The sequence below is a fragment of the Protobothrops mucrosquamatus genome, unplaced genomic scaffold, assembly GCF_001527695.2.
Source record: "Protobothrops mucrosquamatus isolate PMUCROS unplaced genomic scaffold, P.Mucros_1.0 scaffold1045, whole genome shotgun sequence".
NCBI lineage: Eukaryota > Metazoa > Chordata > Lepidosauria > Squamata > Viperidae > Protobothrops > Protobothrops mucrosquamatus.
In genome coordinates this window covers 43,157-58,484 of record NW_015387277.1, presented here as the reverse complement: position 1 = coordinate 58,484, position 15,328 = coordinate 43,157, and the positions used below count along the sequence as shown (strand labels likewise).

General features: G+C 36.1%; 1 protein-coding gene across 1 annotated transcript in view; it reads left to right on the top strand.

Annotated features, from left to right (window-relative positions):
- The window catches only part of TTC39B (tetratricopeptide repeat domain 39B), a 59,330-nt gene that overhangs the window by 15,335 nt on the left and 28,667 nt on the right, over positions 1-15,328 (top strand). The window contains exon 2 of the mRNA XM_015820037.2: positions 6,454-6,488. Coding sequence (XP_015675523.2) covers positions 6,454-6,488 — 35 coding nt within the window. The remainder of the gene's footprint in view (positions 1-6,453; positions 6,489-15,328) is intronic.

Below are 15,328 nucleotides of genomic sequence, written 5' to 3'. Positions count from 1 at the left end.
ATCAGGGATCACCCTGATCTCTGGGGGCAGTTCGTTCCAGAGGGTGGGAGCTCCCACAGAGAAGGCCCTCCCCCTTGGGGTCGCCAGCCGGCACTGTCTGGCTGACGGCACCCTGAGGAGACCCACTCTGTGGGAGCGTACAGGTCGGTGGGGGGTAATCTGTGGCAGGAGGCGGTCTCGAAGATAGCCAGGTCCGATGATTTAACCCAATACATTTTTTGCTTAATTATAGTTTATGGCAGGGGTCCCCAACCCCCAGTCCGTGGACCAGTACTGGGCCGCGGCATGCCAGTAACCAGTCTGCACAAACAAGCAAAGCCCCATCTGTGGGATGCAGGCAGCACACAAAATCACACACCCTCCGGTCCGCGGAAAAACCTCTCTCTACGGAACCGGTCCCTGGTGCCCAAAAAGTTGGGGGACCTCTGGTATATCGCACATGCCACAATTGATTGTATTCATAATGATTGGGTAAGAGAAGCTAAATAAATGTGAAGTATCTGTAATATATTTAGCATGAGGTGTGAATTGAGACTTCTGGTTTGCCTTTCAAAAATAACTTGGTGACCAGAAGCTACAGAACAATCCATGACTTCTAAATCTGCCTTCTTAAGGAACAAGTAGAGGTCTTACTTTACATATTTTGCTAAGCAATTTGGAGAGGGGGCAGAATGGTGAGGAGGAGCAACAGACCTAAACAGCTTCTTCTAATCTAAAGCTAATTTTTTACTATCATTTTACTTCTCTACTCATGTTTTCAATGAGAAAGCCTTGTGCTGCTCTGTTGGAACCTTCAACATATAGAAAGAATACAGAAAATCTCTAAGATAACACTAATCATCATGGGAAAATGAAAGAAGAGGCACCATGTATGTTCCACAACACAAGCTTCATCCAACCTCATAAAACAGTTGACAATCAACAAGTTAACTTAGAATCAGGTAGTCATCGCCTTTAAGTAATCCCGTCCCCTCCAGTATCTCTGATAGATATGATAGGGTGAGATTTACAAGCAGAGATCCAAAGCCAGTCTTACAGATCTCATCTTTCCTGTGGAAGAGGATGGCCACCACAAACAGATTTCTATCTGCTCAGCAGCTGCATAGCTTTTGTTAGATGGGAGTATGAATACAAGCTTGATAAGCTAAAGAATAAAAATATAACTGACTTTCTAATCAGACAAGATCTGTTGATGGCACAAACTGTTTTCTCTATTTTTATGTGGCCCCCCATTCAAAAACAAACTGGAGTTCTTAAGAGACCTTTATGAAGTTAACTGAAAACCAATCAAATGACAAACAGTTAAAACACACACATCTGTACAAAATGTGCCATAAAAAGCAGCTAGCAGGGAAGTCATGGGCAACATTACCCTTATATTCAGGAAGAACGATAGTAATGGTTGACTCATGCAGAGAAGGGTGAGAAACAAGTGCTTAGGGTTCTTGCGACGAAGGGAGAGATGCATATAAATCACAAATATTACTTACACCCTACACATATAAAATGCAGAGCAAATAGACGGGGATAAAAAAAAAGTAATTATCTTATCCTTAAGCCAGATGCTACGCTGCAAAAAGCAGCTGATTGATTTACAAAAGACTGAATGGCTCCCATCCAGCAGAGGCTGTGAGTGAATTTTATTTAACATTCAGGCAATCTACAATCTCTAGAAGGCTGGATAAAGTGAGGCCCTTTCTGCACATTTTTTCAGTTTTCCAAAATGTGTGTTTCATTCAGAGGAACTCCTAATCCATTCTGGCCCAGGGAATACTGTCAATTTAAAAAGCAAATGTGACAACACAATTTTAGATAACCTCAAGGACATCTTTCCAATCCTTCCTCTGAGAGAGGGCTGCCCAGGTAAACAATCTGTGCTATCTACAGCAAGACAGTGCATATTTGCTCTCCTGGAAGAAAACCCGATTAACTCTTTCAGTGCCCTGTCAGATTTTGGTAGCAAAACACAAAACAGCCAAACCATTAATTGATTTTGATTTACCAACTACCCAAGGGACTTGTAATTACTTTGAGAAAGAAGTCACTGGCATCTCTGCTCCTTCTCCTATCTTATGAAACAAACATGCAGAACACAAAGTCCCCTGGAGGAGATCTAAACCTCTCTACCCTAGCCCATTAAAACAGTACCACGCTCCAAACTTCAAAAAACAAAAAGTGAAATTCTATTGATAGAAAAGAGGAAGGTTTTGACTGCCTAAAACCCTGGGAACTACAATGAGAGCTGGGTGGCAGGAATATAAGATGGAGAATTGCAGCTAAACGCATCTAATAACTGGCATGCTTTCCAGCTCTCCAGGCATACCTGAGCTCCAGGAACTAGAGGGAATTTTGTCAAAGGTAGCTTCTGGGTTAGGAGGAAGACCACCACACAGGACTAAGACAGCCTGTCCAGCCACTGACATAGAATGAAACAACCATTTGCTAATGTTGATCCTTTTCCCCCAACATCAGGGTACAATTAGAAAAGATAGTTCTAGAGATAAATGTAAAACATCCCCAGTCGTATTTTGGAACATCGTATCCAGTATGTTGAAGGAGCATAAGCTTCTCCTTGATATCGCCATCTCAGCTTCAGTTTTGGAGGATGTTTATATTTATATGTTTATATTAATTTATTTGCCAACTCCAAGTTGTATCAGTCAGCAAAAATGGGTATTGAATTTCCGACCACTGATAACCTCTCTCCTTGGCCACAAGTGTCAGTGACAGAAATTAAATGCATTATTCAGTCACTGAAATCCAATAAGGCTGAAGATTTCCTAGTTTTGTACTGAAGACATACTTTAATACTCATGTCTTTAAATTCAACTTTATCTTGCATTACTTTATGTCACTCTTTTATATTTATTTTACCTTACCTTTATCCTATTTTACTGAATATTAGTGTTTCATTTTATTGTACCTTATTCTGGCTGACGTCCATTGTTTTTATGTGGTCAATTGACTAATCAATAAAGTTATACTACTGCTGCTAAGCAAATCGTAGAAGGAGCTCTACTAGTTGACTAGAGGATTATACTTCATGCAACTTTTCAGGCTTTGTTTGACAAGCATATGGAACTATATCACTGATCAGTACTTCCTACCTAAGTGAATAATCATGTTGGACATTCACAGCTTGAGATAATCCAAAGAGGTGCTGATACACCTTCTGAACTGGGTGGCTGTTCCTGCTACTGCCAAGATGGGGCAGTAGTGATAAGACCATATAAATAAGTTGTTACATTGCTATTCTCCCAATACATTTCAAGAACTGAATGATGGATAATATTTGCCAAATTAAGCTGAATTCAACGATGGCATTCCCAATGTTTTGATGCAAGCCACATTGAACTTTTTGTTGAAATGTAGCATATATTTAGAAAGTCTTGTGTTGGTATAAATATTTCCCATATTTTAAATACAAATATGTAGACTATTTCAGCCTGGCATAATATATAGGAACCACAGTCATGGGGGTCATTTTTAGCTTCTAAGTCTGTATATGTAGATACATGTGGGTGGGTGAGTGGGCACATACCTATACATACATCCAGAGGCTCCTGTAGGAATGGTCGCTTGCATTAGTTCTTCCATTTTAAGTAAACTTTAAAAATATTTGAAATACTTCAGAATTTGTACAAATGCAACACTCCCTGGCACTCATTAAATATACTAATTTTTTCAGGTTTTCATACAAGCCTAAATAAGACACACGTGATTTAATGAACCAACTCAGTGAAATACCCTTGCAATGAAAGCAAAACAACTTTTATATCAGGGTTGTGGAAAATTAGTTGAGTCAAGAATGAAATAGTTCAGTGAATTACAGGATGTTCTGTTCACCCACAAGACTGTGATGAACTGACTCCAGAACATTATGAACTTCCCCTTGAATAACATGATTTGGAGGAGGAGCAGAATATTCCAAAAATTTTTCAGAAAGTTTAGAATTCAGACTTGACACATTTTCCCCATCCCATTCTGCATATTACTAGCTAGTAATATATTATTAGAAATTAGTTAAATAGTCTGGTTTGGACTGATATGAAAGAAATGAATCATCAGGCATTCAATGAGCTGGACTGTTCTAGATTGCTTATCTGACTTTTGAATAAGAAGGATGCTGAAATGACTCAGAATGGACAAAACCTAAGCCTCAACTGGAGTGCCATGTAATATTAACTGGTGTGTGAGTGTATATATAAAGCTGGAACTTCTATTTCCAAGGAAAAATAATCCCACTGGCCTTGCTTTCCAATACCTTTCTGTCAACCTTACTAGGAAAACCAGATGGGCAACATGGCCTGATAAGCTAATTCTGCTTTATTGAAAAACTACATGGATCTTGCAAGCCTGAAAGTACAGTTCTCCCGCTGTCACCTTTACAGCCTAATACCTTAGGGAGGGTCCCTCCTGGGCCTCTTGGTCTGCCCATTATATAGCTGCAATGCTATGTCCCTTATCTGACTATTCCCTAAGCTGCATACCCTCCCTGGTCTCCAAGATCATTCCCACATACCATTACACTTTTTTTTGTTAATTTTTTATTTGAATATAAAATTCAGAGGAAAATAAAAACAATGGGAATGTAGAGGAGGGAAAAGGGAAGAGAGGAAAATGTAGGGAAAAAAGGGGGAAAGAAGGAAAAGCATTGACTTTGGACAATTTTTCACATGGTAGAATAAAACAATAACACATGGCCTCAACTTTTTTACTTCTACATAATATTACAGTTCAATATTGTATGTCACAATAACTGAATTTAATCTTTAAACTGCCACTTATCTTCTGTTATCGTTCTTGTAAACCTATCAGAAAGATTCTGGGCAAAGCTCAGTGTTGAAATAGTAAATATTTATATGGGCACATCTAATTTAAACCACGGCAGAAGGCATTTTATTATGTGCTTGATTTGCCTGATTTGTCAGCAATTTATATCAATTTCTTGTGGCCCAATGATTTCTCATCTGATGTTTAGAAAGTTATGTCATAAATATTAACCATAATTCTAAAAATATTCACTTAAAAGATTATTATTCTCTTATTTAGCATAAAAGGTCAGTTAGATAAAAGTAGTACATTGCTGGTGTCTGCTTTACATAACATTTCATTGCTACCTTATTGTAATGCTGTCTCTAGTCATCGGTAGATTGAGGAACAATATCTGTAATAATTGTCTTATTGGTCAAATGTTTTTGACAAATGTTGGTCAATGTTTTCTTTTTTTACTGCATCGAAGTTCATAAGAGATGAAAAAGTGTAGGTAATATGGCAATACATTATTGTATTTTGCTTTTAAATGCAAAAGGAAGCTAATTTCAGATTAGTTTTGTGACCTTTGTATTTTTTCACAATGTAGAAAGTAACTTTATTGAGTTACTTTCCATTTAAGAACTAAATGTATTTATAAAAATCTTTTCATATTTATTACAAGCTTTTTCCCACCAAATTTCTGGCTACTAAGAAAATAGTATTTCTCAAAGATTTAAAATGTCGCAGCAGCCAAATATATTTAGTTGCTTGATATTATTTATTTTGGGGATTTGATTTTATAAGGATGTAAAAGTATAAATTTTGTAAAACATATTAAGTGTATATTGCAGAATTATGTCAATAGGAGACTCAACTGAATTCACAAATTCGATGTGAGAATTTGGTTTTTAAGTGCATTGAATACTAGTACATCAAACTTTAATTGATTAGTATACTTTTTTAAAATTTTCTCATACTGTACCTTGCCATTTCCATTTTTCCTGGATCTGTTTCAGAGAAAGGGAGTTTAGTTGTCCCCTATAATTTATTAATGGTGAAGGCTTTTAAAAGTTTTGAGGCCTTTTAGGTTTTGAAGCCTTTTAGAAGTTTTGAGCATCTTAAACTGTATAAGCATAACATTTGAGAGGATGATTAATTTACAGAACGATAACTGCCTTCATTTGCAATCCTGTATTCTGAAAAAGACTGCACTGAAAATGATTTCTCCAAACAAAAAAAATATTCACTTCACTAGTTCTCAAACTTTGCTTCTCATTTGTACAACCTTCACTGTTCTGTTTCTCAGTTTTCATTACATATTTTGATTTTTCTGGTGTTTGAATTGATTTTTTTATTTGACAAAAATATAATCTACCTTTCCCTAACCAAGAAGGAAAACTTATGTCCACCACAAGAAAATGCTTACTCTATCGAGTGCTTCTAAGATCAATGAAATTATTTTATTTATATCAGTTTAGGGAAGTGATGATTCAGGGATATGGATATTTTACTTGTAACCCTTTAGTGTTCTCTGTTACTGCTTACATTTTTTTCATAGCATAGAAATTCTGTTAGAAAGCAAGTATCAAATAGCAGTACATAGCTATATTATTTAGTATTTATTTATTTAGTAAACCTTATGGATTTTTATAGGAAGATAATGAATTTTCTAATTATTTATTCTTATTTGATTTGCAGGAAAACTTTGAAGATGCCTTTGAACACATCCCAGTGTAAGTATTCTTTATTACCTCTTTTTTTAGCAGAGATGAGTAAAAAGAACAAAAAGTGAAAAATACTATCTAATTAACTATATTGCTGCCTTTTCTGTTCTTCCTGTTTCATTTCCTGCCAGTTCTGTTTCATCTTAGACCAGATTTCACTCTCTGCTTAGCAGTAAAACTCACTTTTCCAGTTGTATTCAGGGATTTTCACAACGAAGAAACTCTTAGATATGATGCAGCTGGATATTTTGCTTTATTTTTTTTTATTTTTTTTGCTTTATTGAGGGTGAGATAGAAATCCTACCTATGTATAAGATCAGTTTCTATAGAGCACAGAAATTAGGCCTAATATATAAATGCCTGCTCTGGGTTTTAGATCCAATTTTTTTTCTCCAGAATTTTTGAGTGAATTGAAATTTGTTTGTTGTCTTCTTGTCCTCAAGATTGGTAGCCATTTGCTTAAATAATGCCTCTGTTTGGCCTGAAAATCACTTTGTCAAGGTTCTGATAGACAAGACCAAATAAATCAGAATTCCAAGGCTTGAGATTTCCTCAAAGACTATGTTTATTGATTACATAGTATCGGCACAGTCAAACGTGAAACCAAGTCTGAATTTCCCTTCAAAGAGAAACAATATTACAAAGGTAACTTCCCACTCCAATGCTATGCAATCAGCTACATTCCCCAATAGAAGTGTTTGGCAGGTTTTCTAACCAAATGCTTACGCCCCCATCTAACTGACAGAAATGACCTTGATTCCCATGGGACAGTAAAATGTTTAGCCTAGTAGAAATCCTCCACACCACCTCCCATTCTTGTGGCAACCTAGAATGAGCAAAAATCGCTGCAGCCAGGTTCATTGTAGAGTTGACATACTTATTCCTGCACTATCAACTTCAGCAGTTAACCAATGAAATATATGACACTTGGTCTAGCTGTATCCTCCACCATACTAAATATTATTTTTTGTATCCCGTATTATGCTACTTTTAATATATGAGCCAGGATAAAATGATTATATATAATTTAACTCTTATCAAGAGTCATGCCCAAAATATAACAAATATGTAATAGAACTTAAGCAATTGCTGATCTTATTTGCTGTTACAATTTCTATAAATCATAGCCAAATTTGATCTACTATACAACAAAATGAAGTTTAGTCAGCAAAACTGCAGGAGTAGAACACATTGCTTCTTCCTCACAATTTTGGTGATCAGACACTGCTTACCTTTTTTGCTGTTATGCTGGTGACCAGACACTGTCAAAGATAGTGCCATTGTGCCAGTAATAATCAAATCAAATCCTGTGCAGAACTCATTTATTCTATAGGAGCTAACATAGCATTACATTTGCCATAATGCTGCATTTAGGTAATATATATGAGAGCTATGCAGAGTATTCAGAAGAGAACATATGTGAACAATGCCTCTTTCCTTGGATCAATAAAGCAGAGTTTTAAGCATTGTGTCTTTTGAAAGGCTCATGCAGTTGCTGTAGTAATAGCACTTAGCACTTTGACTTATACTCACAGTGCTTTACCACCTTCTCTAAGCAGTTTACAGAGTCATCATATTGCCCCCACCAATCTGGATCCTCATTTTACTGACTTTGGAAGGATGGAAGATTGAATCAAGCTTGAGCCGGTCAGGATCGAATTCCTGGCAGTGAGCAGAGTCAGCCTGCAATACTGCATTGTAACCACTGCGCCACCACAGCTGTTTTGAATCAAATTTCAGCAGGGTTCACAAGAATAACACAAATAGTTTCTGGTGCAGGTGTCATATTGACTTTCTATCTACAGGCCAACATACCGTACGTAAGATTTGGCCCATTTTTTTAAAAAAATAATAATTTCTAATTGAATTATATACACCCCAGTTTTCAAAAATACCATATTGCTTGCCCCTAGTTTAGTGTTGGTTTTCAAAACATTTTGATCTTGATGTAGTGGTTTGCATAAACGTAAAGATTGGGCTACTGATTTAAATCACGGAGAGAATCATTTCTATATTGTGGGCCACATTCCTTCAAGGAAAAAATATTAGTTAGCAGGTACTTCCGCCTTCCCTACTCATACAGTATATATTCTCCCCAGCTCCACACTATATACATGTGCACATGTGCACACAAACATATCAGTTAGGATGAAGAAAAGGCTGTTATTGGTATATTGTGGCACCCATTGGAATTATTTTTCTCACCTTAATTGCTACACAGAGGAGAATGATTTTGCTGAGATTAAAGCACACGGGAATTGCAATTCAGCCATCCAAGGAGACAGTGTTACCTGATGCACTCTCATTTTTCTCACTGCTATCCAAGAGGCAGGAGAGATTAAAACTGAGAGCAGGAGAAAAAAATACAGACATCTAGGAGGTTGGACTCCCAATGAGAAATGGTGGTAAAGAATTTATCTGGATATGCTATTAAGCATCTAGAAATATGCATCAATTACTCACTTATGCTCAGATGCCCAAATCCTTTTTCACTCTATGTGTAAGAATGGGTGGGTGTGCCCATGTGTTATGTTTGTGAGAGACAGATTATATGAACCAATAAATTATCTAACAAGATTATAAGCCTCTTTTAATGTAAGAGAAAAAGCAGAGCATTTATGAAATTATAGCATTTTGACTATTTAGTTGAAATCCTGAGAGAGAAAGATCTATATATAACATCACCAGCACAACTGTAAAAGACATACATAAGAATTATGTTCCTTATGTAGTATATTTGAAGTAAAAACTTTAAAAGAATCCTTTAGCAGTGTATTTATAGACCTAAGAAAGCTTGAGCCATGTTTTAGTTTACATTTTAAGAGCTTAGGTCCTATATATAAGATGGAAAATACATGAACATATTTCTTTATTGGCTGAATGAACTGTAGAAGAACCTATGAGGTAATCCCATAGTTTAGGCTATATCTAAGCTAGAGGGCTTAGTAGAGTTGAAGCAAACATTTCAGTGAATTAAAACCTCTTCCAGCAATTCATATGCACTCAGGGAGCTGGGCTGAAAATATATTTTACAAAGAGTGCAAAAGTCCATTTATAATCAGAGTTCCAGGATAGGAGGCCCAGGAAAACACAAAGCCAATTTAGAACCTTGGTCAGAGTTGAAGAAGCAGTCTGAATATTTAGGACAGGATTTGAGCAGCTGTCAGAAGCTGGATAGGGTATGGATGTTGTTTCCTCTGCTAAATTACTTCTAGATAGAGTGTTTTATATAAAAAACTTCTAGACTTTACTCACAATAAAAAGGTTGTTCTGAGACATTTATGTCAGAATTTGGGGTCAAATGCGCTTGCTTACTAAACTCTGGATCAATAAATGTATTGGCTTCTAAGGCCTTTCATGGCTCTTTATCCAAGGATCAGTCTTCTATGAAGGCTACTACAGTTTCTTGTCAATGTGTCCTTATGCATGCCAGTTTCTCCTATGCCTTGTCTTATACTTTCCTAGTATTCCTCATTAATTTATACGATTCATTATAATCCTTCATTTTACTGATTTTATAGTTTGGTGTTGTTGCCATCTGTTACTTTGGTGAAATAAAATAAAAAGGCAGTAGTACTCATAAAGAATGAATTACAGGCAGTCCTTGACTTATGACCATTTGAAGTTACAGCCTGCCTGAAAAAGGGGGTATGACTGGATCTGAAGTTCTAACAGTTGCCCCTTCCCCCCACGTTCATATGACTGCACTTCGGGCCCTCGGCAACCCGGCTGCATTTAAACCTGTTTGCAGCATCCCACCATCATGCGACCACATTTTATAAAGTTTTTGCTGACAGCCACACCATAGTGAACAGTGGACTCACTGAAGAACTATGGTGTTTGTTAACAACTGCTACAAAAACGTAAAACTGACTGTTACAATTTATGATCATGATAGCAGGCTCCATTACAGTCGTGACTTGAGGATTACCTGTAAGCTCCTTGCCGTGCCTGCCAAGAGAGTGCACACGCACCGTAATGACAGCACCAGTTGCAAAGCATAAGTACCCTGCCTCCTCACCAGTTTGCACAGTGGACAATCAGAGTAGGAGAGAACTGGGTGCCATGACACCCACTCAGTTGGCTGCTCCTCTGCTCACATGTAACGTGTGTTTGAATATTCATATACATGGAGATCAGGCAGCAGCCAAAGGGAGCAGTTTGAACCTCAACCCTAACAAGCCCACTGCCATTGTGTAGCAGCCAGGCTCCTCACACTGCATAACTCTCGGTAAAGGCCAAGCAAGTCAATGTTTCTAAGTTGCTCCTAGCCATTTGGGAAAGACCTGCAGACTCACTTGTAAATAAATGAAAATACAGTTCAAATTTGTCAGAGGTTCAAATCTCAGTCTTGTTTTGAAACAGGGTCCCAGTAGTCTTTCGGTGTAGCTTGGTGAAGTAGTTAGAACAAATTTAGGCAGTTTGGTCTAGCGCAGGGGTAGGCAACCTTGGCTCTTTTATGACTCGTGGACTTCAACTCCCAGAATTCTTGAGCCAGCATAGCTCAGCATGGAAACATCTCCCTTTCCCCTCAGCATGGCTGGCTCAGGAATTCTGGGAGTTGAAGTCCATGAGTCATAAAAGAGCCAAGGTTGCCTATCCCTGGTCTAGCGGTTAGGAAACCAGGCTAGAAAACAGGAGATTATGAGTTCTAATCCAAGTTTAGGCATGAAAGTTGGTTGGGTAACTTTTGATCAGTCACTGTCTCTTGGCTTAAGACACTTCACAGGGTTGTTGTTGTGGGGAAAATAGGAGGAAAAAGGAGTATTAAGTATGTCTGTCATCTTGAATTATTTATAAAAAGTAATAAAGGCAAGGTTAAAAAAAATAAATCTAAATTTGGATTTACAGAGTTGAAGTATATAGTAATCGTTTCTCAAAAAAGGGAAGTGGAAGAAAACAAAGGTGATGTTGAAACTGCTGTCTTGTGAATATATTGCTGTTCATAATTTTGAATAGAAAGCTGCATTTTGGATTTTTTTTCTGAAGCCAGTCTCAAACCTTTAACTTTGTTTGAAATTGGCATTTGGAATCCAGCATAACAAAGTGTGTCTGTACTTGTGTCCCAAAGTCTGCTCCATTGCTCCATTTGATTTTATTCATAACGTGTATATACAGTAACATAATTATCATGTACAGACCCAGGATATTTACATTGCAAAAGTGTTTTTGAATGCCTTATGTTACAACAGCTGTAGAAGCCATTTCCAAATCCAAAGGCAAACTATAAACTAATAGATGCATTGAAAAACTGCTATTGCTAAAGGGCACGAAGAAAAGAGTAAAAAATACCTCTGGTGAAAATACTGTAATGCAAGATACTGTTAGGGATGTGTAAATATAAATATTATTGATTTTACTGTCCTGTATCATGAGAGCATGTGGATCGTTCATTTGGAGGTGAAGATGTTCTTTTTCAGACGCATTGTTCTTACACAAACATTCTTTTTGCCTGAATTTTTTACAGAAAAGGATTAACCAATGGTCTTTATTCAATGCTATCGTAGATATCTCGGCAGACGGTGTATTGTTAGAGCTGACAAATGTCCTTACCCAGAAATCTATGAAACGTTAATTTTACATTCTTACTATCATAAATTAAAGAACTGTTATTGATTTATTTTTATTGAAAAAAATATTTCATATAGATTAATTCTTAAAAGTTGGCATGTTCTTGCTTCTTTATATTCCTGAATATTGGTGGTCTCATATTAAATCAATTTAATTTAAATGTCACAATTTCAGTTATATGAAAAGAAATCATACAGCAGGTTGAATCTCCACTTAATATTGGCTGTTCTGTTGATTGCAAGGTTATCTTAAGACTAGTCTTCGATTTTTAAATAGTGTTCGTTTATGGATTAAGTATAATAACTTTGTTTACAAATCTGTTCATTAGATGTACATTTCCTAATAAGAGGAAGACAGAGCTCTAATCTAACTGCTTCCCCCCCCCCCTTCAAACATAGAAATCATTGAGTTGTTTTAAGATCCAGTTTCTTCCCTTTGCAGTTGGGCAGTGATGGATTAGAATTAGGCTGCATCATACATTGGGAAAATCTCCCAGCATCCTCTTTATGCAGAGGCATCATCTGCCAGTGCTGCTGTAGCTGCAGTCCTGTCAAAGGATATTTCTTGTAAAATCCGGTGCAAAGGATTCCTGCTGCTGTGCGAACTTTTGCCTCTTTTCTGTTTCATAACTAATAAGAAGCCCACTGGCAATGAGGAATAAGGAAATAAGACCTTCTTAGGGTGTTATTGGCTGGGTTTTTTTTTTCCCTGTCTGTGACAGAAATGAAACATCTCTGCGAGAGACTTATCTTCACATAGCAATTTGCAGTTAATCATCTAGAAGTTGTCTCATTTAATTCTGTGAGTATACTGGGTCTTGACTGCATAATTGACTGCATAAAACCTGCCGTGTGTCATTTTCTGGGAAATCACTTTATAGGAGGGTTTTATTTTGAAAATAGATAGTAAGCTTAATGATGATAGTAGAGGGAGTTCAGGATGTATTGTATTCTGATGATCCTGGGGAAATTTACATTTCAGAGTTAATTTCATGAATGATTGTTTTTCTTTTTCTCTTGGTAATTTCTATCAGTTTTATTGTTGTGCTTCTGATTGTATAAATGATCTCTAGCTTAATCATTTGTCTATATAGAAATACTTCTCGAAACTGTTACAGAGGTAAGACTACATGTCTGTGAAATATGGCAGGTAGAAAAATTATCTTGTGATTCCATTGCTTATGTCACCTAATAATTTTCATATTTGGTTTAACTAGAGCTGTTATGTTGTTAGAGACTATAAGAGTCTCAAAAGCTAGCAGGCATGTTATAATATTCTTCCATCTCATTATACTTAGAAGTGCTCTACTACTGTAGTATATGATTCAGGAAGGATACTTTTTGCAACTTCATAGTAATTTATATGAAATCATAGAAAAAGGACCATTCAGTCATAATCATGTGACTGGGTCTGAGCCATTATTTGAATGACGTAGTGGGAGTACTGTAGATATTTGCTTTGCTTTGCTTGCCTTTTGTGCTGGCTAACCTATTATTAAGCTCTGGGAACCTTCATTTTATTACTAAGAGGTGGTATTATAGTTAACTGTTCCCAGTTAATGTGCCCTTTTTGTGCGCATTTTCAGTTTTCTATTGGTGAATCATCATCACAGTCACAATTTTGTCCTTTGCTACTTCAAAATAGTAAAACGGCTATTATCCCTAAGGATGCTAATAAGGAAGATCTAATCTGCCCCACCCAGGTCAGAGATTTTAGTAATCTTTTGTATTTCCTGACTATTCAAAGTAATTTTGATTTGAAATGTTGATTATAAATCTTCCAACAAATACTAATTGTTATTCAATTCTTGGCTCTAATATACTAAAATAAAATTAATATTTTGCAATAAAATATGCTATCTTTCAAGCATGCAATTATGCCTGCAGATTTTTTTTTAAATTCACAGATTAATACATAATTAGCATGGCTCAGTGATCTATGCAAGTGTAACTTAATGTAGTATGAATAAAACTGAAAGTAGTCTTGCTGTAGGGTACTATCTTTTTGTTAATTTCCCTTTTTATAAAAGGGAGTATGACTCTCCAATAAATAGAGAACAGGAACATATTGCTCTAAAATGGATTAAAAGAAGAAAGGAAAGGAAATGGTTTTTGTAGCACCACTCCTCATAGTATTTTTTTTAATAGACCAGAGAAATACTAGTTTTTAAAAGACTTATTTCAAATAGCTGGAAGGGTCTATTTGTAACTTCAGAGATGCTAACCACCAATTGCCACAGCAGTAAAATTACATTGGATATACTGTATGGCTAGTGAATTACAGCGGTATTTTCCTGGTAGGATCAAAATATATTCAAAATATTACTTTCTCCACAAAGCTAATTACCTAGTTCCAGAAAAAGAGTTCCTAGCATTATAAACCCATTTCATTATAATCTTAGAATTTTCTTCCCAGTTAAAAATAAGGTAGAAGAAATAGAGAAAAAGTGGGGGAAGATTATCTGGGCCCCCCATAGAATTCTGTGGGTATACAAAGGAGAGAACTTTTTGGTAATGCTGTAGTCTGAAATTATTACTTTTGCTTGGCTCCCATTTAACCTGAAAAACCTCTTCAAGAGCCCTCTACGTTTCCACGTTGGGAATTTTAAAATATAAAAAATATGGTAGTTCTAAAGTAATATCATGAGAATAAAAACAGCTCTACACTAAAGCATCAACCATATATTTTTCTAAATATTAAAAAAAATTCTCTGAAGCATCTTGATCCTATTATGGGAATTCACTTTATAAAAAAGTTTTTTTAAATCTCTTCATGTTGAAGAATGAACATAGAAAGCAAGTTGACTACAAGGTGAATGAAAACATTCTCAGGAGCTAAAGAATAATGGTGTTTCATATTCACTACTTGTCTATATCCTTCTAAATAAAATGAAATTAGGCACTCTAATCTAGCTGCACTATAATCTGGAATAGGAATCTGAAGGAGTATGTTCCTTCTTTTTTTTTTTCAATATAAAATTTTATTGTTTTTATCATAAAAGAAAAAAAGAAATACATCACAGATATTACACAATGTTTTATCCCATCCCCCCACCCCCCGGACTTCCCAAACCAAACCTAGGCAATATTCAAATACAAGTAAACAAATATTAATATCTCTAACTCCAAACTCTAAACTTAAACAATCCATCTCCTCCGTATTAATAAAAATTATTCATTTAATTAGTTCTTCAAATACCCAAAATCTTTACCATTTCAGCAAGATAGTTTAACAGCATCCCTTACTTATACAAAAAAAAGAAAAGAAAAAAAAAATTT